This window comes from Lissotriton helveticus, chromosome 5_1, assembly GCF_964261635.1.
Source record: "Lissotriton helveticus chromosome 5_1, aLisHel1.1, whole genome shotgun sequence".
NCBI lineage: Eukaryota > Metazoa > Chordata > Amphibia > Caudata > Salamandridae > Lissotriton > Lissotriton helveticus.
In genome coordinates this window covers 393,623,726-393,646,898 of record NC_136065.1, presented here as the reverse complement: position 1 = coordinate 393,646,898, position 23,173 = coordinate 393,623,726, and the positions used below count along the sequence as shown (strand labels likewise).

The window sequence follows — 23,173 nt, the reverse complement described above, 5'->3', positions numbered from 1 at the left end:
GCTCGAAGGGAGCGCACATCAATTAAGTCAGAACAAGATTCAAGTCCCACTGAGGCATCACAAAAGGAACAGGGGGAAACATAAGAGTGATGCCCTTCAAGAACCTATTTACAACTGGGGACTTGAAAAGAGAGGGCTGATCAGGGAGCCTTAAGAAGGCAGAGAGGTAGCCCTTAAGAGTGCCCAGAGTAGAGCCCTGCTGGGCAAGAGAAAGAAGAAAGAGGAGAACCACAGAAAGTGGGGCAGTGAGTGGATCCACAGCCTTTGCTGTGCACCATGCCACAAATTTGTTCCACCTGCAGGCGTATACCAGTTTTGTGGAGGGACGCCTGGCTGCCAGAATGACATTAAAGACTTCAGGAGGCAAGTCAAATGGCCTCAACTGTCGCCGCTCAATTTCCACGCATGGAGGTGGAGGCCGGACAGGTTCGGGTGGAGGACCGTCCCCTGCTGCTGCGACAGAAGGTCCTCCTGAAGAGGCAGACAAATTGGGGGATCGACTGACATGCTGAGTAGCTTAGGATACCAGTATCTTCGTGCCCAGTCCGGAGCCACTAGGATGACTTGGGTCCGGTTGCGCCTGATCTTCTTCAGCACTCTGGGCAGAAGTGGTATAGGCGGAAAGGCGTACAACAGACCGCAGCTCCACTCGCGACGAAAAGCGTCTCCGAGCGAGTGCCGCCTTGGAAATTCCAATGCGCAGAACTGATGACATTGCGCGTTCTCTTCTGTGGCGAATAGATCTAACCAAGGCTCTCCCCACTGCTCAAAGAGACCTTGCGCCACATCCGAGTTCAGACGCCATTCGTGATCCATCATGCACCGACGGCTGAGTTAGTCTGCCCTGTCGTTCAAGGAACCTGCCAGGTGTTGAACCACCAGGGTCACGCCCTGATGTTCCAGCCATTGCCAGAGACGCAGAGCCTCCTGGCATAGGGTCCACGGCCCACCCCGCCCTGTTTGTTGGAGTACCACATGGCGGTGGTGTCTGTGAACACCTGCACTACACTCCCCCGGACAGAGGGGAGGAATGCTTTCAGTGCAAGTCGGATCGCCCGCAGCTCCAGAAGGTTGATGTGGAGTCGGGACTCCGCCGGAGACCAGAGGCCTCTGATCTCCGCCTCTCCCATGTGGCCCCCCCCAGCCCAGGAGGGACGCGTCCGTCACAACTACGTGCTCCGGTTAGGGAAGGGAAAGGGATCTGCCGCTGACCCAATCGTGGTCCGTGAGCCACCACTGCAACTGTCTTGCAGTGTCCTCCAAGATCAAGACAAGTTGTCCTGATGCTGGGCCCACTGAAACTTCAGGTCCCACTGTAGAGTCCGCATCCGCCACCTGGTGTGATGCACCAGAAGGATGCAGGAGGCCATCAGCTCCAGAAGCTGCAGCGTCAACCGGACCGAAACTCGGGATAAAGGCTGAAAGATCGGAATCAGAGCCTGAATATCCCGAACCCGCTGTTCGGGAGGATAAACCCGAGACTGCGCGGAGTCTAGAACCGCCCCGATGAAGAGGAGCTTCTGAGAGGGGCACAGGTGTGAATTCGGCACATTGATTCAGAACCCCAGCAGGTGCAGGAGGTCGGCCGTAGTCTGGAGGTGGCTGACGACTGTCTGGGGCGAGCCCACCTTCAACAACCAGTCGTCGAGATAGGGAAAGACTGACACCCCTAGTCTGCGCAGATGAGCTGCGAACACCGCCATCACTTTAGTGAACACCCGAGGGGCGCTGGTAAGGCTGAAGGGGAGCACGGTAAACTGAAAGTGCTCTTGGCCTACCGTGAACCGCAGGTAGCGCCGGTGGGCCGGCAGAACAGGGATGTGAAAATAAGCGTTCTGCAAGTCCAACGCTACCATCCAGTCTCCCGGGTCTAGGGCAGCTAAGACCTGAGCCAGAGTCAGCATCTTGACCTTCTCCTTCCGGAGGAAGCCGTTGACGTTCAGCAGGTCAAAGATAGGGCGTAGGCCCCCTTTTCCTTTCTTGGGAACCAGAAAGTAGTGGGAGTAACAACCACACCCTACTTCTGGCCCAGGAACGCGCTCGATGGCCCCCTTGGCCAAGAGGGCCGTAACTTCCTCTTGCAGAAGTTGCAAGTGATCCCCCGACACATGGTGGTATTGCAGTGGCATGGCTGGAGGGGGTCACCTCGAAGGTCAGGGAGTAGCCCCTTCGGACGATTTGCAGCACCCACCTGTACGATGTGATGTCGCGCCAGTGGAGGAGGTGATGGCGAACCCTGCCCCCCACTGGCGTTAAATGGACCTGAAAGCTCGGACTAGGAGGGCTTTGAGGCGGATGCTGCGGGGGTGGATGTGGACTGGCCTCGCCGTTGTCCCCTGGCACGGCCACGGCGGTTGCCACGTGGCTGGCAGGACGTGTGGGGGTGCCCCTTCCTTGGCCACGAAAGGAGCGAAAGGCAAAGGTTTGCTGGCGCGGGGCCGACAGGCCCAAGGACTTGGCCGTAGCCCTGGAGTCCTTAAAGCGCTCAAGCACACTGTCGGCCGTCGCCTCTTTGGCGACAAGGCAATCAAACGACATGTCCATAAGGGTGTTCTGGTTTTTAAAAAAAAAAAATTTTATTAGATTTTATTTTTTATGCAAGGAATACAGAGGATACAAAGAACACATTTAAACCCGACAAATAATATATACAGCATACATAATAGCATAAGGGTGTTCTGGACATCAGCCGAAAAATTGTCGGATCTCAGCCAGGCGTGGCGGCGAACCGCCACCGTCGTTGCAATCGCCCTGCCTAGCGAGTCCGTGGTGTCCAGCCCACATCAAATGGAATACCGTGCCGCATCTCGCCCCTCCGCAAGGGCTTGGGCGAGTTTAACCCGGGCCTCCTCCGGGCATTGTGGCAGCACGTCCGCGACCGTGTGCCACAGAGAGTGGGTATAAAGGCCCAAAAGGCAAGCGGTGTTGACCAACCGCAACCCCAAACTAAGTGAGGAGAACATCTTTTTTCCTTACTGTTCATACCTTTTGGATTCTGGCCACGTTCCTATCTACAGAGGGACCTGTAGTGGGCCTGGACCAAGTGCCCAACAGAACGTCAGTTAAGGCCTCATTGAACGGCAGTAGAGGCTCCGAAGAGCTTGCCTGCGGTTTGAGGACCTCAGTGAGGAGGTTAGTCCTGACGGCAGCTACGGGGAGCTCAAGCGACAAGGCTTTGGCTGCCCTCAACAACACCACACTGTAGGCAGCCCCCTCCTCCGTAGCCGCGGTAGGAGGGGGAGACAAATCCAGTGTCGGGCTAAGTGTCCAAACCACTGGCCTCCCCTAGTTCGCCTGCCCAGTTCTGAAAAGACTGGCACTCCTGTGCCAGAGGGTCCTCAGACCCCTCCCAATCCGCCTCGTCCTCCATCTCCTGGTACTCCGGTTCAAATGATGAGGCCGGATCATAGAAGTATGGCACTTCTCTCGGCGCCGGAACCGGATCGGGGGGGGGGGGACGACGTCATCCGGAGACGGCATCGGGTGCGACACCCTAGGAGTCCACGCCGGCGGAGAGGTCGTTAGGTCGACCAGCGGTGACCCAGATCCGCCGGGGCCCTGCGGCATCGGGACCGAAGTCGCCGACGGCACCGAAGCACCAGACGGCGCCGGGGCCGGAACACCCGGCCCGCTTGGGCTCCCAGTTGAGCGACCACATGGCCGTGAGGAAGGCATCGATCTCCTCCGGCGTCGCGTTCTGCCCAGTGACCGGCGGGTATGGACCCTGGACCAGGGACCGGCGGCGGTGTCACCCGAACCCCCGGCCATGTCACGCGAGCGGCGGGGGAGTCAGAAGAGCGGTATCGCTTCTTCGACTTCTTGTGCCTCGTACCTGAGGACTTGGAGCCCGACGAGTGGTGTTGACTCGCCGAGCTGTGATGACTCCGGCCCCGCGACCGGTCCCTCGATTTACTCCTGGACCGGGACCTCAAGCGGCGCGGGGCCAACTGCCGGAGCTCGAGGCGCTTACGGGACCGCTCCCGCTTAGCTTTCGACATCAAGGCCCGGCAGTCAGGGCAGGACTTGTCATCGTGGTCGGCCCCTAAGCAATACAGGCACCGGCGATGGGGGTCGGTAACCGACATCAGTCGGTTGCAGTCGGCACAGGGTTTGATCCCGGGCATCCATACTGGCACCGATGGAGTCTTTCGACTCGAAAAACAGATCAAAAGGTTTGAAAAAGTTTAGTCAAAAAATGACTAAAGGGTACCACTTTTTCCGGATCGATGCTTGCTGGCGCGGAAAAAAGAAGAACTGACGTCAGCGTGCGAGGGCGGCACCTAAGTACTCCTGCGACGTCATCCCAGCACCAACGATGCCGAAAGCAGAGACGCAGACGACGCCTAGCGACGCGCAGGGATACTGCTATGCAAAAGTTTCCGGATCCAGACTGACGCCTGGGGATATTCTAAGGTAAGGAATCTAATACTAACCTGTTTCTTTCGGATTGGTTCCGTCATCAGTAATTATTATGTTGAGGTTCCACAGTGGTGTTGGTGTCCATCTCGGTGGTCCCCCTCTTTTTTTGACCCTTCCACGAATCTTTTCATCAGCGGTAGTGTCTAGAAGCTATTCCCGGTCATTCCTCTCATGTATGAGACTATGGCACCTAAGTGTACCTTTAATTACGCGTAGGCCAGGCCATTGTCTAGCAGGAGTGAGAGGTAGGTTAGAACCATACTGTTCTCCATCCTCGCTTCTAGCTTCTTGAGGTCCCTGCACCAGTGAATGGATCTGACCCACTTGGCTGTATAGCACTTCTGTGGCCTTGGTTTTCTGGACTCCTTAAGGATTTCCACTATCCTCAGGGGAAGATGAAGGTGCCTAAAATGTGGGTACTCATGAGCCATGCATCTATGGGAGGTCCAAGTACCATGTCGGTCTGGCCCACTGTGGGACGATGAGTATAGGGGACATCCTTGACTGTCCTGCCTTATCCAATACTCTTGGGGTAAGGGGAATTGGTAGAAAGGTGTATGCAAATCTCTCTGATCAGTCTATTGGCAAGGCATTCCCTTTGGGTTGGTGGTGTGGAAATCTGGATGTGAAGTCTCAGCATTTTACGTTTTCTGGACTTACGAACAGGTCTATGCCTGGGGTGCTCCAGTATCTGAACACACTGTCCAGTACTTCTGGTTTCATCTGTCACTTGTGGGGGGGGTTTTCTTGTCTACTTAGGATGTCTGCTTCCGTGTTCTGTTTTCCTGGGAGGTATTTTGTTACTAGGGTCATGTTCCATTGGCGCGTCCACTTCCATATCTCCTGTGCTAATTTTGACAGTGGTAATGACTTTATTCCATCATGTTTGTTGCGGTAGAACATTGGTGTAAAGTTTTCCGTCTACATCAGTACTGTCGGTCCCACTTACATATATGTCTGTAAGGTCTTTAGTGCCAGCAAGGCAGTTTTGAGTTCCAGAAAGTTTGTGCTTCAATGTATTCGCTAGACTCCAGAGTCCTCTGACTTTCAGATGTCGAGGTTTGCTTGCTTCCCTGCCCTTGTGGGATGCGGCCATTGTTATGATCAGTGCAGAAGCTGGTCAGTTGAAGGTTCTCCCTACACCAACATTCACTTGGTTCCACCATTCTATCTCCTTGTGAACCTTTGCAGTAACAACCATTAGATCATCTCAGCTCCCCGTGGCTTGTGACCATTTGTTGCAGAGCCATTCCTGCATGGTCCGCATCTGCATTCCTGCTGCTGTATGAGGGGATACATGAATCCATCATGTCCAATAATTTCATAACCATCCTCACTGTCAGACACTGACCCTTCTGGTGGAGGTCTGCTAGCTCTTCTAGATTTCGTCCCCTTGGGGACTGGGTATGTATGTGCTATCCCCTAGTCCAGTGTCACTCCCAGGAATACTTTCAGCTGCTCCAGGTGTGAGGATGCTTTTTAGTTGTTTACAGTTTAGAGGAAACACTGTAGAATGGCAATGGCTGTATGTCTTGGGGGCAATTTTGCCTTGAGTTTGCCTTCACCAGCCAGGTGTCCAGGTCAGGGTATAACCTGTCTTCTCAGGTGTGCCGCTTCTGCTGCTAGGCAGTTTGTGAACCCCCGCTGATTTTATGCTGAAGGTTAGCACTCTGAACTGGTAGTGCAACTTGTTGAAGAAGAATCTGAGGTGCCTTCTTTGCATTGGTATGTGTAGGTGGGCGTCCTCTAGGTCTATGGTGGGCATGTAATCTACCTCCCTTAGAAGTGGGATTACCTCTTGTGGAGATGTCATCTTGAAGTGTTGTGCTCGTATGAACTTGTTTAGGTATCTGAGGTCTAGTATTGTTATGTTATTTATATTTAATATAGCGCACAACTCGCCCGAGGGCATCTTGGCGCTGCTGCAGATGCAGGGATCAGGAAAAAGATGAAGATCAGAACAGGTGAGATTTGAGGAGTTTCTTAAATCTGCAGTAGTTTGGTATTGAAGGGCAGGGGGTTGGACTGCTTCGACAGCTTGCTTTTGATAGAATCTTTAACTTTCTGCCTCAATTGACGCGTTCTTGTTCCCTTAATGGTCTTTCCTTTGGGGGAAAAGGTGGCAGTGTCTCAGAGTTCTATGCAGTAACCTTGTCATCTGTTTAAAATCCAGTTGTCTGAGGTGACTGGCTTTCACACCTGGAGAAGTCCTACTATTCCCCTTCCTGCTGGCGTTATGTGGTGGAGTTGCAAGCACGGAAAGTCACTTGCTTGGTTGCCCCCCCCCCCACCCATCCCCATTTGCAGGCTGACCTCTACCTCTTGGTTTCCTGCAAAAGGGCTGTCTCGCTGGATGCTGCCACTGTTGTTGGGTGGACCGGTATGTGGTTTGTTGGCTGAAGTCTTGCTGTTGTGCCGCTGGTGAGAATCCTCATGCCTGTTGGCCTCCTGTTGGGCATTTTCCCTCTCCTGACGAATCCCTTGAACTGCAAAGCACCCATGACATTGGCAGTCTTGTCATCCTTCTTTATCTTCTGTAACGCCACGCCTACAGCAGTGCCGAAGAGTAAATTTCATGTTGGACACTGATGCCTGCACCTCTGTCTTGAATCTATAAACTCTCATCCATGTGTGCCTCTTGAGGGTTGCATATTGAAGACGGCTGTAATGCCAGAAACCGGTCCTAGGAAGCTTGTTTCCGGTCCAGGGAAGACATGGCTTGGCAGTTCGGGCTGGACTGTTCCCATGAGGCACAGGGTCAGACTGATTTGCATATGGCCATGTCTGAACTGGGGTGGCAGAGTGGGCTAAAGAACGGTGATGGATTAAACCCAGATCTGTTGACTGGGTGTGAGTGTTTGATTGGTTCAGATGCTCCGTCCATCACCACCCCTTTGTGTTCCCACTTTGTTCGCCATAAGTTGGCAGGGTATACTCAGACGTGAGTCCCTTTATTTATTTATTTATTTATTTATGGGTTTATATAGCGCTATGAATAAACTCCCAGAGGAGTATCTCCGCGCTGTAACAACCGGTACAGAAACTGATAAAGGAGCAAAGATTTAAAAGTACTGTGAGCAGAAGGGCTAATTAAAATGAACCAAACAGAAAAGTTTTCAAATATTTTCTGAATTGAAAGTGGTCATTACATTGCCTCAATGACAACGGGAGTGAGTTCCACAGGTTGGGACCTACGACAGACAGAGCCCTACCACCTAACCTGGTTTTAGTTATCTTAGGAACATTTAATAACAACTGGTCGCTGGATCTGAGGGCACGGGTGGGGACATAAGGAACAAATTTGTTCGCCAAGTACTCAGGTCCTAATTGATTGAGGCCTTTGTGGATAATGCAGCAAGTCTTAAACTTCACTCGTTGACGTATTGGTAACCAGTGAAGTTTGTGAAGTAACGGTTTGGAGGGGGATCTGGGGGGTGCGTTTAGCACCAACCTGGCTGCTGTATTTTGCACCACCTGCAAACGGTCCAAAACCTCCTCGCTTGCACCTGCCAGGAGACCATTACAATAATCAAGCCGACTGATGATCAGAGCCTGAACAAGGGTTTTCCTATGGGAGTCAGGGAGGAAAGGAAAGATTTTACGGAGGAGACCAATCACATGAAAGCAAGATCCCACGGTGATGTTAACGTTTTGCTTCATGGTTAGCTCCGGTTCCAATCTGACTCCCAAGTTCTTGATTATTGTTTTAGGCTCAGGAACTGGACCCAAATCAAAGGGCCACCATTCAGGGGACCATTGGATCCTGGCTTCACCAAAGAGCATCACCTCTGTCTTTCCAACGTTGCATTGAAGAAAGTTGGAAGACATCCACCTTGCAACTGCCTTCATCCCATCGGAAAAAGATTGTAAAATTTCCGGGGTAAGATGTTTGAAAGGGAAGAGCAGCTGCGTATCGTCTGCGTAGGACACTGGGCAAAAACCAAAAGCTCTAGTAACACCTGCCAAGGGGGCCACATAGGTGTTAAATAAAGTTGGGCTCAAACAGGAGCCCTGCGGAACCCCCTTGGTAATGCCAACTTCCTCCGATTTAAACTCACCCATGGTGACAGATTGGGTGCGGTTGGAGAGAAAGCTTCTGATCCAGTCCAGTGCCCTACCGCCGATTCCACTCGCAGACAGTCGTTCGATCAAGATGGTATGGGAGATCGTATCGAACGCTGCCGATAAATCCAGCAGCACCAGGACAACAGAGTAACCCCTGTCCTGGTACAGCCGTAGATCGTCTGTTATCGACAGTAAAGCCGTTTCTGTACTGAATTTAGGTCTGAAACCTGACTGCGAGGGATCGAGGCTACCAGAGTGTTCTAGGTAGGTAGATAGGTGCTTATTGGTGTGCTTTTCGATGATTTTCCCTAAGAATGGTAAAAGGGAAATAGGCCTCAAGTTAGACATGTTAGACCAGGGAATGGATGTATTCTTCCTAATGGGTCTAATTAGGGCTTTTTTCCAGGACAGTGGGACCACTCCAGATGCAAGTGATAGGTTTACCAGTCTTTGAACATCAGGACTTGCTCACTTTGCCACTGGATTCAAGCAAGCAGGGCTGAAGACGGCTGAAATGCCAGAAACCGGTCCTGGGAAGCTTGTTTCCGGTCCAGGGAAGGCATGGCTTGGCAGTTCGGGCTTGACTGTTCCCATGAGGCACAGGGTCGACTGATTTGCATATGGCCATGTCTGAACTGGGGTGGCAGAGTGGGCTAAAGAACGGTGATGGATTAAACCCAGACCTGTTGACTGGGTGCGAGTGTTTGATTGGTTCAGATGCTCCGTCCATCACCACCCCCTTTTGTACCACTTTAAGGTTTTTGAGACACATTTTGTGCAGGACTCACAGTCCTCAGCGCTGTGGTCTTTCGGGAGACAGAAGTTACACTCCACAAACTTATGATGGCAGTAGGGACAAAATTTAAACGAGGTGTTCTCCATGCCTCTGCATTCTCTACCAGGAGGTGCTCTCCAGCTGGATCTCCGGCAGGGTTTGGGAAGACTCCCCTCCTCTGGCCTTCGAGTGTGGATCTTCCCATGATTTTCAGTGTTTCTCGGTGGAAAAAATATCTGTATTTTGATGATTGAAGAAAATATCTGGAGTTTCTCAATCATGCTTCCTGAGCCAACTACAGAAAAATAAAACCTGAAGAGGGAGACCACACACAGGAACTTCTAGGGCGCATTTCCAACGTCACTCAAGGAAGACAGATAAGACAGAACCACTAGATGGAGGAATAGATGCACAGCATGTAAATCCAGAAAATTATTCATGCTGCAAAAAACTCATTTATTGTTGAATCAGAGTAATTCAAACCTGTCAAAGCCGCATCTTTCATATATATTTTTTTTAAAGTTGAATTGTCTTAACTTACCTCAATTCCCCATTAGATGCAGAATTCGCCTGCACTCATCACTATTTGCAAGCAAATAAAAGAGCTAAGATAACAATTGTTTAATGGTGTTGTCCTAATTTATTCACTATATTCATATAATATTGAGATTGGCTCATACTTGGCATTTTTCAAATAAATTAGGGTTAGAGACATCCTTCAGCATTACGTACATGGTGTTAGGCACCATAAAAAATTGCCACTCTCCCTCTAAGCCTGAGTCCCTATTGCACCCACCTCTGTAAATTGAACTCTGCGTTGGTTCACAATAGCCGGACGGGTAGGCCCTTGCACCACAGAGACCAGCTTGCGCCCGTTACCACTGATGACCACATCTGGTTTCTGCACAGGTTCAGACTGACCCCGAGTCAACACGTATTGCACCTTAAAACTGAGAGATCCACCATACGAGTCCACCTGCAAAGCAAATGGACAAATTAGAGTATGCGCCTCAAAGATAGAGCAGCGACTGTGTATAGAAGTTCTGAAAGAGAAATAAAGTGACTTCAATTTGAGACTAGTCAAAATTGGAAAGAACATAGAGGCTCAACCACAGAAGAGTCTGCTAATCAGCTCTACATTAGGCTCTTGCAAAGGCAAAGTAGTCTGTCAAGCAGGGTGACTGATTTCCCAGGGGGCTGATACAATGAAACCAGCTAGAAAGCAGCATTTTGGCACTGACTCAGAGTCACTAGCTAGGCCTGTTAGTTGCAATGAAATTATTGCAAATGTTTTAATGTGATCATCTGGTTATCTTAATCCAGGAGACCACCTCTGTGTATCTCCAAGAAGAGAGAGGACTTGGAAAGGGGATCATTTAAAATGTACAAAACACTGTTAGTGGCAGCACCCCAGATCTTGCTACTCTCATGAAAGTAATTTCCCTTGTCCATGCACATACTTCTCACCTTGCTGCCTAAAAACTGTGGTGGCAGCGTCCAGAAGGAATCGTGACTTAGAAATCTGCGGGAAAGGTCCACCAACTGAAATTCCTCCAGGGTTGGGTCGATCAGTAGCTGATTGGAGGACAGGAGTGGGGCACCCACATGCGACGGCACAGATACATTTGTACCTAACCAAGACACACAAGACCAGGAAAAAGGGGAGCGGAACATGTGACTAAGCATTATATTTTACGAACATATTTCAACCATCATCCATTTCATCAAGTTAGTAAATAACACAGGCTTGTTACAAGCACAAGACGGATCATAATCTGAAAGAAAGCCCCCCATTTTCAGAGTTCTCCCTTTCAACTAGAAACCCATCAAAATGGTGTCCCCTTTCAACAACCACCATCTATTATCAAAAAAACGTTGGGAATACAAACCCACCACCCCAGTCCAGGAAAATCATGAAATAAGAATGCAAAACAAACCCAAACTATAATGCTTGGAGAATGAATTAAGCAATTTCAAACAACCTATCTTTAAAAACAGACACACTAAATTGAGCAGTAAGAAAACCATCATATGATCTAAACTTCAGATTTAAAAAAAAAATAAAAAAATAAAAAAAATCAAGGCAGTGCGCACGTTCAGCTAGACGAAAAACCATGTAACTATGACTCAATAAAAGAACAAACTACATGACTGACTGCCCCATCACATATGGCAAAACCCATAAACTACATACCCCTTGCAAAAGCTTGTGACTTTAATCTTGGATTGCATATCACTACATATTTATAAATAATTAAAAAAAAACTTATGACAGGTTACTTCATGATCCATTCCCCGATCGGATGCATTTTTGACTTTCAGAAGAGAGAACCTGAAGCTATGTAAACCAAGAGGGAAGGCCTGTAGTGTAGGCCTTGTTGTATGCAGTTGGAAGGTTTTGTCTTTCTAAATATACAAATAAAACTGGCCTCACCAGGACTTTTAATGAATCAGAACTACAAGGTATTGATGGGGTTGCCACTAAAGTTACCAGATGACTCCATGTCACCAGGAACGTCATGCTCCTGTCTTGGGAATCCAATTGACATCCTAATTCTTTATCCTGGTCACTACAACTCATTTAAATGAAACACACCTGAAAGCAATGATTTGTAAAAGAAAAGGCCAGGGCTTGAGCATTTCATCCTAGGTAACATGGACTCGTTGGATAATCTCAGTTGCCTCCCTCCAGTATTTCAGAACCATGATACCCAAAGACTCCTTTCTAAACAGTAGTTAGTAACAGTGAAGGGAAATTCAGCAAAATCTGCAACTTTAAATAACAGGAATGAAAGAAAATGTATTGTACATTTCAAACCCACAGAAGAGATATGATAGGAGCTACAAAGATTGCCAAAACAGATGAATCCTTTAGCATCAAGGCATTCAGCTTGGGGTATCATAACTGCAGTAAATAAAACCAATAGTAATATTAATAACTATTAAAAACAAGACAACCCCACTTCAGTGCCAGAAGTTCTGAATTTTTCTTTTAATTTCCAAAACTTTTTTAGGCTAAAAAAGAACAAACAGCTCACAATAACAAATACTCTCATCAGTACCCAAAAAATATTTGTGCATTCGTTGGTTGGTGTACATCAGTGTGCAAAAATGCTTCCTAAATTTTATACATCTTTCGGTCTATAGGCCATTGCACCCATCACTGATCTTGTTGATTCCAGGTCAACACTATTGAAAGCCCCTACTGGCTGCTCTAATAGGTCTCCCATCTTTACTGTCTGACAATCTGGATCAGCTTCCACATACAATCTAAATTCAATGCAAATCTCATATTATCTATCCTTGCATGCAACTTAACAATGCTGCAATGCATAATAAGCAAGTGGTCTTGATGTACTGCTTCAGCAGAACCACTGCTCCACTAATACACTTCAGCTATACCACAGGCAGCATTGGGCACAATGTGACTAGCTCATTTCTTGCATCCATTGTGAATGGCCTCCCCTGAACCTTCCACAGAAAACAACACTTACCCTTGAAGTCGTCTGGGACATCAAACCGAAGGCGGATCTGGTTCCTGTAGCGACCAGTGTTTTGGCAGACTCTGGTGACCCCGAAGCAGAAGCAAGGGATGCACTTGGAGCTGACCGGAACATGAAACTGACCATCAGGACAGGGCCCTGGTTATGAGAGAAAGGAAAGTATCATACCAGAAAGTAAATAAAATGTTATCACACAACTTTCCTCATGTGGCTCATTATAGACTGGTGCAACAGGAAGTAGTCCCCTTCCCCAGAAGTCCAAAGTGCAGTCTTTAAGCGCCAGAAAGGGGAAGAATCGGTTACATCACAGTGTTCACACAGCAATACCTTTACAACGCAAGCATTACAACGCAAGTCATTACAATGACTTGCGCTGGATGGCCCTCTAAGCTAAGGAATAGTATGATTTACTATTCCAACACCTTCCCTACTGTAACGAAGGCTGGAGTTGGAATAGTAAATCATACTATTCCTAAGGCCAGCGCCCTCTAGTGCAAGTCATGGTAACGATTGCGTTGTAATGCCTGCGGTGTAAAGGTATCGCTGTGTGAACACCGCAATGTAACATCGTATATTCACCAGAAAGGAAATCCTGGAAAGGTTTCAGGGACTCCCTCATGTTTGTCCCATATATTTCCTGTAATCCGCAATTTGTTGTTCAGCAAAGCGCGGTTTGACAATTCTGTCCAGTAATATGACCAACACTGAGCCAGGCCTTACTTTATGACAACAATATTTATATATTATTATATACTATATAGATTATATACTATTATTATAGTATATTATACTGCTAGTTTATGCGCCTCGGCTGCCGAAGGCTTTCACATAAGGCATGGGCCACCCAAGAACTACATCTAAGCACCAAAAAATGTTTCTCAGTCGACATATTGTTTCCCCGACATCTTTAAAAAAGAATTGTTAATATTAAGGCAATAACTAATATTCAAGAACAATATATCCTATATAGAGTGAAATGGCAAATAAACTTTGAATTTGATGTATATCAAATAAATAACACCTGCATATTTTTCTCAAGGTTTTATAGGTATGAGCATTCGGGTTGCCAGTGGACCACTTAGATAAAGAAATGACAATTTAGTTGAATGCATAAGTCCAAGTAAATAATAAGGATGGTGCTATGATCTCAGGAAGTGGCACTTTAACTTTCTGCATCTATCAAAATAGAAGGTCAAAGTTGTTACACAATCACAGACTAATTTCATCCTTTTCATGACTCTTTACTGAGTGTGCTTTGAAAATAATGGAAGACACGCCGCCAACCCCAATTGTTTGCAAGTAAACAAACTGAAAAATGTATCCAAAGTATGTGGTAATTCCTTTGAGAAAAATGTACACAACCAAAACTACAAAGGGCCCATATTTCTGAGGGGACAAAGGGGCCAACACAAGAGGTGTGTGTGAAAGTAGTCAGAGTATGACTTTTCATCAATGGTACTCCATATATTGAGTAAGAGGTGTACTCTATCACATATTAGGACTGTTCACATTATTATGCAGAACATCTTTCCTATTGTTAATGCAAACAAACAGAGGTATTAGATGGAAGTGGGAGGTTTGACACTTGGGTGGCAGACTCAAATCATGCTGTAGCTCTGGGCAAGAAATGATATGTCAATTTAAAATTGTGATAACTATTTTTTTATCACGTTACAATATTTACTTAATAATTCTCATCAATCTTTGCCTTATCTGGTTAAATGTTTTCTGCATGGCAGTTTTACACACATTAAGATCATAAGGAACCCCTTGAGTACTTCCTGGTGAAACCGACTTATTCAGAGATGGTGGTAACTCTTACAGGCCTATTAAGGTAGACTAGTTACTGAGGTGTAAGAGGAGCCTTGAGTCTAACAACTGCAGAGATCTCATTACTGTGCTGGTCTTGGTTACAGGAGGAAAATAGCATTTATGACAGGGCAAGGAGAACAAGTAATTGAGGATAATTAACGAACACTTGCTCACGAGACCTCCACCATGGCAGGCTCAATTCTAGGGCAACCACTGGATGTAAAGACAGTAATCTGAGTAAGCTTGTCCAGTTTTGCAAAGTAAGTAAATTGCATTTGAGTCTTCTTCTGGATTTCATTTTTTTGCATACAAATTACTAGTGGTTTGTACTTCCATCTAGTGACTGCTAAACAGCTCTCCAAGTGTGTGCTCCACACACACTTGGAGACAACACGATAGCAAACAACAATTGGCATATCTTCTGTTTAAGTTCACAGTAAAACAGAACACGTGGAACAAATGTCCAATGTTCCACATGTGGGATTTTAAAAACATGGAAGGTAAGTTGACAAGTAGCTCTGTCCCATAGAAGGCCAACCTGCAGTGTTTTTAGTTCACATTAGACTGCTCTGACATGCTTACGCCTGGTTTGAATGTTTTATAAGTCAATTGTAGTATGTGCGCTGAAGCCTGTGAAGTCCCAGTTGCATAATGCTAGGAAGCTGACACAGGCAGGATCTGCCAATTTACATGTCTCTGTACTAACAGAGAACAAAGTGCTACTTACTGCATAGCAAGTGTCAGCATATCAACTGTTAAAGGCAAGCTTATGTTTAAAACACCCATTTCTGTTAAATGGCCAACAGCGCTTAATAACTAAATATTGAAATGTAGTTCATTGGTCAACTTAGATGTTTAGCACAAACGTCACAAAATCATATCTAGAAAAATTCATTGCAGCATCATGAACTGAAAATATCAAACCAGTTCTAATCAGATTAGATGTACCTGTGCTAAGAGTTTCGACCAAAAGATCTGATGTCCTTCAGTTAATGATGATCTGTTGAGAGGACAATGGTCCTTCGGACTAAACGGGTTCTGCTGCAAGCTCACTATCAGCAAGACAAGGGAATGTAATTGCATGTACTAACACCGATAGGAAACAGGACCACTATACTTATCAGGTTGTTGTGAAGATGAGGGTTGGGGCTACGTTACAACACAAAAGCAACACAACACAAAAGCAGGCAATCCAGCAGGGCCTCCTGTCATTTTAATCGCCATGTTAAAGACATGATCCTGTGTGAAATGGTATCTGAAGGCAGGCCAGCCCACAGACACTGCCACCTCATTGCCAAGGGAGACAACAAGGAGATGACCAGTTTTACAGGGTTTGCCTCTGATTGAATTGGCAAGCGCTGGGCTGGCTTAGGTAGCCCAATCACCTGAGCTGCCGGAGCCTCCCTTTCATAATCTTGAAATAGTGCTTTATGGGTGGTCTTCTGCCAGAAACAGCAGGAAGAGATTTAAAGAATAGAATGATAACTTTCTAGTGCTAGGTTTAATAACAGTCACCAATCTCTGCTGGGTTAATACTATAAAGAAGCACCTGCCCATTAACTGCAGTTCAGGATACTTCTTAGAACAGAGAAGAAAATACACTTAATTGTAGGAATTCTTGATCTCATTGGGAAAGGAGTGTGGAGTGATTGATGTCAGCTCTTCATTGAATCCCTGCTTTAAGGAAGGGCCAAGAGAGCTGGCCTTATACATTCTACAATAAAAGGGGTCTCAGGACTTATTCAGGAGAAGTCACTTCTGTTTGTCTACACCCATGAAGGATGAGAAGGAAGCAGGGGTGTGTGTGGGGGGGGCGAGGGATGATCCTAGTAATTGAGTGGGCATAGCATACCTTACGAAAAGAAGAAGGTCTAGTAGGAACGGAGGTTTGGAGTTGATTTTTAAGACTGGTGCTTGACAAATCTGCCTTTCTCTGGAAAACATGCCCTTTGATTTCCAATAGACGTTTCTCAAAACTCGGGGTCAAGTGGAGGATCATGAGGCAGACACAGAACGTTTTGCTACAAGTGCTGAAGACCACTGCTTGCTTCAATATTAAAAACAAATAGCCCACTGCCACAGTGGTTATGCTGTGCTGCTTTCTCACCAGCCCTAGCAGTGAATGCTAGCCGTGGGCGGGACTACCGCCTCCTTATATAAAACTCACCTCATGGTGGCTGGACCGCTGGTGCTGCCATCCTATCCAGCGTTCCTCTCCTTGGGGCCATGTTTGGAAACAAAGCTCCCCCCTTAGTGTTTCCTCTTCCCAGACTGTTTTCATTCATGCCTCTGGGAAGATTTAACACTACCCAATCCAAGATGGCCCCTCTTCATCGAGGTTTGACAGGAACGGCCAAATTTAAGATGGCCTATTAAGCACTTTCTGTTTTTTTCTTCCCTATTTAAGGAGCAGAATGATGGTTACGCTTTGAGTACTCCAGTTGCAGTTGCTCCACTCCTGCTCCTCCAGTGATTGGGTAATTTCTTCCTAGACTCCAAGCTACCATGTTTCTGCTCTTTGATGTACTTATTCCACTTTTTCACTCCAGCAATCTCCTTTTCCTGAGGTGGCCACTTTACATCCAGAGCCTAGACCTTGCCACAAGGAGTATTTTTGCCCTACAGCGTTTTCCTCCTATTCTTTGGGGCCTTTTCTGGAAGGCACTTTTCCACCCAATTGCTACCCAGGGTCAGCAGCAACATGGCTACTGAAAGAGGTCACCCTGATCTCTGGCAGACAAGGACTGACGACCTGGCGGTCCGGATCCAGAAATATACAGGAGGTCTGTGGATCGGCGTAAAATTCCTGAAGGTTTATTTACAATATCACAACCAAGTCACTGAGGTACTGAGATTCAGATATCAGAAAGTGTTTTCAATGCAAAAATAAAATGCACATTTATTGGTGATTAATAACTCTCCACCCTTTCATTGGATTGGATTATGGATTAGGACTGTGCTATTTAAATCATTAAAGTGCTTTCTTTTAAATCAACTGCTCTGTGAATTTAGTTTTATTTCTTAACTTTAATGATTTATTTTGTAATGCTATTTATACCCTCACATTTATTGAGTGAATGAAATTGATGCACTACTGCTAAGCTACCTAAGGTTAGCCCAGTATGTCTTAAAGAACCCCTATGTTACTTTCTGGGTATGGGATTGTTTATCTTAATGAATGCTCAACTACAGTTGTACAGATAACAATCCAGATCCTTACATAGCCAAATGGAATTGTGGCAGCAGCATTAAGAAATAGAAGCTGTAGACCTTTATTGACCCAGCAAATATATGTATGCAGCTCAGACTTACCCCGGTTTGGCTTCAAAATCAGCACACCGTCAGGGATTCCAAAGACCATGCCTTTTGTGTTAATGGCCTCACAGGTGTAGGCACCTTGATCTGCCTCCTTTACATCACGAATGACAAGAGTCCCGTGACCATTCTCGCTCGTCATAGACACTCTGGAGATGTGAGACGGAAGAAAGGGGAGCACAAAAGATAGGAGAGAACTGCTTAGAAAAAACTGCACGGGTGATACTTCATTCTTCATGTTGTTTTGAATTCACACCCACAACTCACAATTGGCAAATGAGTCCCCTTCACTAGTTCTAGTGTATTAGACAACAGCACTTTTCATTTGAAGATTTCTAATTTTCTTAAGCCTCCAAGTCCTAAAATACAAAGAGCGGCAGGATAAAAATCCAGGGCTTGCTAATGAGAACATTCAAGGTGTAGGATAACTGGTGCCTATGTCAATATCATAGCTTTACTAAAATGCATATTTGGAAAGCAAAGAGCTGAGGAGTGGCCTTCATCAATAATATGATCGCTCTACACTGAGTGAACAAAGTCATAGGCTCAAGCAGCTACCCACCACACTGCACCCATATCTAATGTATTGTACACTTGGCTTAAAGTCCTAATTCTGCAATGAAGCCCTACAACACGCCTAACCCCACACACTGTGCATTGTTCCTCAATGCCTTGCAGTGCCCTGCCCATCAGGCCTCTTTCTTTCTCATTTCCTCCTCAATAAACCGTCAACCAACCTTGAACCAGAAGAAGAGCTTCCGCTTCATTACTCATACCTCAAAACCCTCTTACTTAACTGCTCAAAGCTCTGCTGTTTACCCAATACCATAGTCCACAAATTCTTACCCTTTTGTTTTACAGACCTCTGCCTTACCCAAGACCTATGCCCTTCTTTCGCTTTGAAATATTGGACTACATGCCCGCCACACTTTTCACTCATGCGCTGTTCCCTCCTTTACATACTCATTTCTCCACTCAAACTACAATATTGCCTTATTTATCCAAAGACATGCTCTGTCCCTATTAAACCATTTTCCATTCATTATATTTCTCAACCTATGCACTACTTCAGGGTGCCAGAAAAGAACAGTCACACAGACTACAAGGAACAATTTGAAGAAGCAAGGGGAAGCACAAAATGGTGCAAAGAAAATACACAACAGTAGGTAGTAGTGTGAAAAACAGAAGTTGTCGGCAAGTAGTTGTATCATCCACAGGCCACCTACTCCAACCTGTTGGACCATAGGTTCACCCCTTCTCCAACATCATCTTGGGAATCTTTTTCACTGACTTGTTCATGCCTCTTTCATGTCAAATGTCTAAACTTACCAGTTTTTGGAACTGTTCTACTTTAGCAACTTAGTGCCAGTTCAGACACCAAGTTCTACTAATTCCTTGCAATACTAGAATACTCTTGATCTCTGCATCAATGCTTAATTTTTGCATTTCTCATGTCTAGATAAATGGCTCAACCAAATCTAGGGCTGTCCAACAGCAAATTCTGTACATTTACTTTGAACAGAGAAAAGCCAAATTGTAACAGGCTTGTCCCCCAACACTGCTAAAAGCAATAACATGAACACCACTGAGCCCCTACAATGTTAGACTCAGAAGTATTTTTCTGAATCCATTTTTTAAAACTGTACATTTCATACGAGTTTGGCAGATTTCTTACAGGTTAAAGTGTATACAATTAGAACAGATACCAAGAAAACATCACAATACCACATTTTATCTTCAACCAGATTTAGTGGAGCAAAATGTAACTAACTGTCCTATAATGGAAGAAGAGTTTGATGACCTATTTGCCACAGGCAGCAGCTCTAGCTGCTCCCATTATTGATCACCATATTAGGCCATTAGTGAACAATTCTCAGTTAGGAGTATATGTTCACAGCTGCAGTAATGATGGCACTCCAGAAGAATCAAACACTGGAACCAGATTTAAACCATTTCATACCATATGTGTCGTCCAAAATCCAACCACTGTCCTGGAACAATATACTATTGTGCACCTGCAGCACCCTACCAAAAGATGCAACATTAAATGATACCCACTTAAAGTGGCTTTCAGGCTGTGAATGAGGTCAGAGTGTGGTATTCGCTTGCTGCTGAATAACATGAGAATAGAGGTGAATGGCGGAAGTGTAGGGCTTTGATCATCTTAGATCTTGCAATGGCTTTAAGCACCATCAACCATCCACATATGCTGTAATGCTCACAAAGCCTTGTGTTTCAGAGCAGAGCTCTGAACTGGGTTGTTCCATTCCTTTCTGGTCCTTCACAATCAATTGCCTTGTCACTGTTCTGACTAATGCTTATTTCCAGCTGACACATTAGTGAAACATTTCTCAGTCTAATGGGTGCTCAGTTTTAAATGGTGTTCACTGGAGGACAGAGAGTTTTCTCAAGGTAGTCGGACTTATTCTTCAGGTAGTTCACCTTGGTGGGAAGCCAGTTTTTGCCCTAGTCTCTTGGCTAATAGCAACCTCATACCAACATGGAATGGCATCTATGGCATGGTATGCAATCTGGGTATCCTAGGCTATTTAGACTTTTTTTAAGCCCTTGCCTTAGTTCCTTCACCCATCCAGTATCTTTTCATTAAGGGAAAGCAGACTTTAACAATTTCCTTACCCAGTTACATTTGAGATGAATGTTTTTGTCTCTTACATCATTGACTACAAGAACAAGGCATACCTGAGCCTTTGTAATTTCAATAATCAACAAAAGCAGTCAATTTTGCTGAACCCTATGCTATGACCATACGTCAGCTTCCAATAAGCAGAAGCTTATTGCCTTCAAGTCTCCTGAGAGCAGCTATCATATTTTTTGGCAACCGTTGCTACGATTTTCAGATTTACGTTTTCAACATATTCCTTGAGTATGCTTCCACGCTCTTCTGCCACTGGATTGTGGACTATAATTTCCTTCCACTGAGCTAGGCTAGTCGATAGTGCATTGCTTGCAGAAGCTGCACTTCTTTGGAATCCATTCCCTCCTTCAATTCAAATGAATTCAGACAACCAGCATCTCCACAGGGCACTAAATAGTTTATGATCAAACCCATAATTTCGTAGTCAGCGCTGTTTCCCCCTTCAATGCAACCCATAATTTAACATTTGTTCCTATGTAGCTCAGTATACAGCAATAAGAAACTTTGTTTGGTGTGTAAGCATGATCAACAAAACATTTTAACCTAACCACCTCTTGTTAGATGAGGGTCTCAGGTAATGCTCACCTGCTGGTAGTGGGAATGTGGCCCCAGTTCAGTCTCCAAGTTATGATGGGTATAGGGACTCCAACAGCCACGCAGGTAAAACGCACAGTCTCCCCACGTGACGCAGAGATGGACTCCTCAGGAGGTGTGATCACTTGCGGGGGGCCTGCACAGGAAGAGAGAAGACAAACAGAAGATTGATGCAACACAAGAGGACAAGGTGTTTCAGTGTGATTTGTAGATCTATGTGATGGCTGTATCTCCTTAGGAGCACAGAGGCTCTGATCAACTAATCTGTTCCTTTGCAATTGCAACAAGCTCTGCCACATGAACAGTTTCTTTGTAGTCTTTTGGACTGAATTCTTTGCACTGAGCATGTGTTGCACCTAAGTGTGCTGCTTTGCAAGCTAATATCACATGTGCAGATAATCTCAGGGAAGTGGGTGTAAAAGGGTAATTATATTGTGTAATTATGCAGCCTTCTGAAGCCTGCCTATGTGGTGTTTCAGCAAGCTAATATAGGTGCCTTAACTCCCTTATAATGCCTTGAATCCAGAGCCAATATGACTTGTAATAATGGGGCAGGACGGGTGGAGACTTTTTTTTAACATAGGTGATGTGGCTAGGTGGGTCAGCTCCTGTGGCTAATAACGATTAGTTTACCTGTTGGTGTAGTTTTACAGCTTGAAGATCTTTCTGGATTCACTATGCTGTGCATTATTCCGTGGTCTAGTGGTTGGGTCTGGAATCGTAGTCTTTTCTTTCTTTTTTGTTTTTGTCGCCCAGGTGGGCGTCGACGTCCCACCTTTTGGTGTACTTCCTGTGACGTCAGCACGCTTCCTGTGGAAGCTCCCACCTTTGGGCGCCATCTTCGGATTCTTTTTTCTTGTTTTTTTTTGTTGTTGTTTTGTTTGCGAATCCTTTGCCAATGTTCAGTATTTCTTCCCCAGTAAGAGGTTTATCCGCTTGGTCTTTCAAGGTGTCTGTTTCTGTATTGTCCTTGTATTACCACCTGCTTCTCCAGCATCATCTTTCTGGCAGAGGTGTGGGTTCACTAGTGAATCCAGAAAGATCTTCAAGCTGCAAAACTACACCGACAGGTAAGAAACTAATCGTTTTGCAGCGTGAATCTTTCTGGATTCACTATGCTGTGCATAGACTTTGTAGCGGTTTGTTATGTTTGTGGCCGCTGGGTGGAAGATGAGCGTTGGTTGTTGAATATATGTTGAAGCACCTTCTGTCCTACTTGTGCTTCCTTGTTCATTTGTATATCCACACAGTAGTGCTTAGTGAACGTGTGCACTGAAGCCCATGTTGCCGCCAGGCATATGTCTTGAATGGGTGTGTTAGCCAGGAAGGCAATCGTTGCCACTTTTTTCCAGGTAGAGTGGGCCCGTGGCCCCTTTGCTAGTTCTTGGTCTGCCTGTTTGTGGCAAAATTGTATAGTTTGTGCGATCCATTGTGCGATGGTTCCCTTTGTTACTGGTCTACCCATGAAACTGCTTGCGAAGGACACACAGAACTGTTTTGTCTTCCTGTGTTCCTTGGTTCTTTCTATGTAGTTCGTTACTGCTCTTCTAGCGTCCAGAGTGTGCAGTGACCTCTCTGCGCTTGTGGTCGGTTTCTGAAAGAAGCTTGGTATTTGTACTGTCTGGCTGATGTGGAACCTTGACACCACCTTTGGCATAAAGTGTGGGTCAGTTCTCATTACCACCCTATCGTTGTGTATTTGGATGTAGGGTTCTTGTAGCGTTAGCGCCTGTAGTTCGCTCACCCTGCGCAGCAAGGTGATTGCCACCAAGAAGGCTGTTTTCATTGTTAGCATTTGTAGGGTGGCCTTATGAATGGGTTCAAAGGGTGCTTTCATTAGCTCCGTTAGGACTAATTTGAGGTTCCATGCCGGGGGTGGCATCCTCTTTGGTGGTGCAATCCTCTTTGCCCCTTCCAGGAATCTTTTTACTATCTGTGAGGTAAAAAACTTTTCCCTGTTTCTCCTCTTGTGTATGCTACTATCGTAGCTAGGTGTACTCTTAGCGAGGATGAACTTAGTTTTGCCTTCAGTAG

At 46.0% G+C, this 23,173-nt stretch overlaps 1 protein-coding gene across 2 annotated transcripts in view; it reads right to left on the bottom strand.

Moving 5' to 3' along the window:
• The window catches only part of HSPG2 (heparan sulfate proteoglycan 2), a 948,088-nt gene that overhangs the window by 585,902 nt on the left and 339,013 nt on the right, over positions 1 to 23,173 (bottom strand). For both annotated transcript variants that reach the window (XM_078642606.1, XM_078642605.1), the window contains 5 exons: positions 21,131 to 21,275; positions 17,887 to 18,038; positions 12,754 to 12,900; positions 10,727 to 10,890; positions 10,056 to 10,235 (listed from right to left, as the gene is read on the bottom strand). In XM_078642606.1, the coding sequence (XP_078498732.1) occupies positions 10,056 to 10,235; positions 10,727 to 10,890; positions 12,754 to 12,900; positions 17,887 to 18,038; positions 21,131 to 21,275 (788 nt within the window). The remainder of the gene's footprint in view (positions 1 to 10,055; positions 10,236 to 10,726; positions 10,891 to 12,753; positions 12,901 to 17,886; positions 18,039 to 21,130; positions 21,276 to 23,173) is intronic.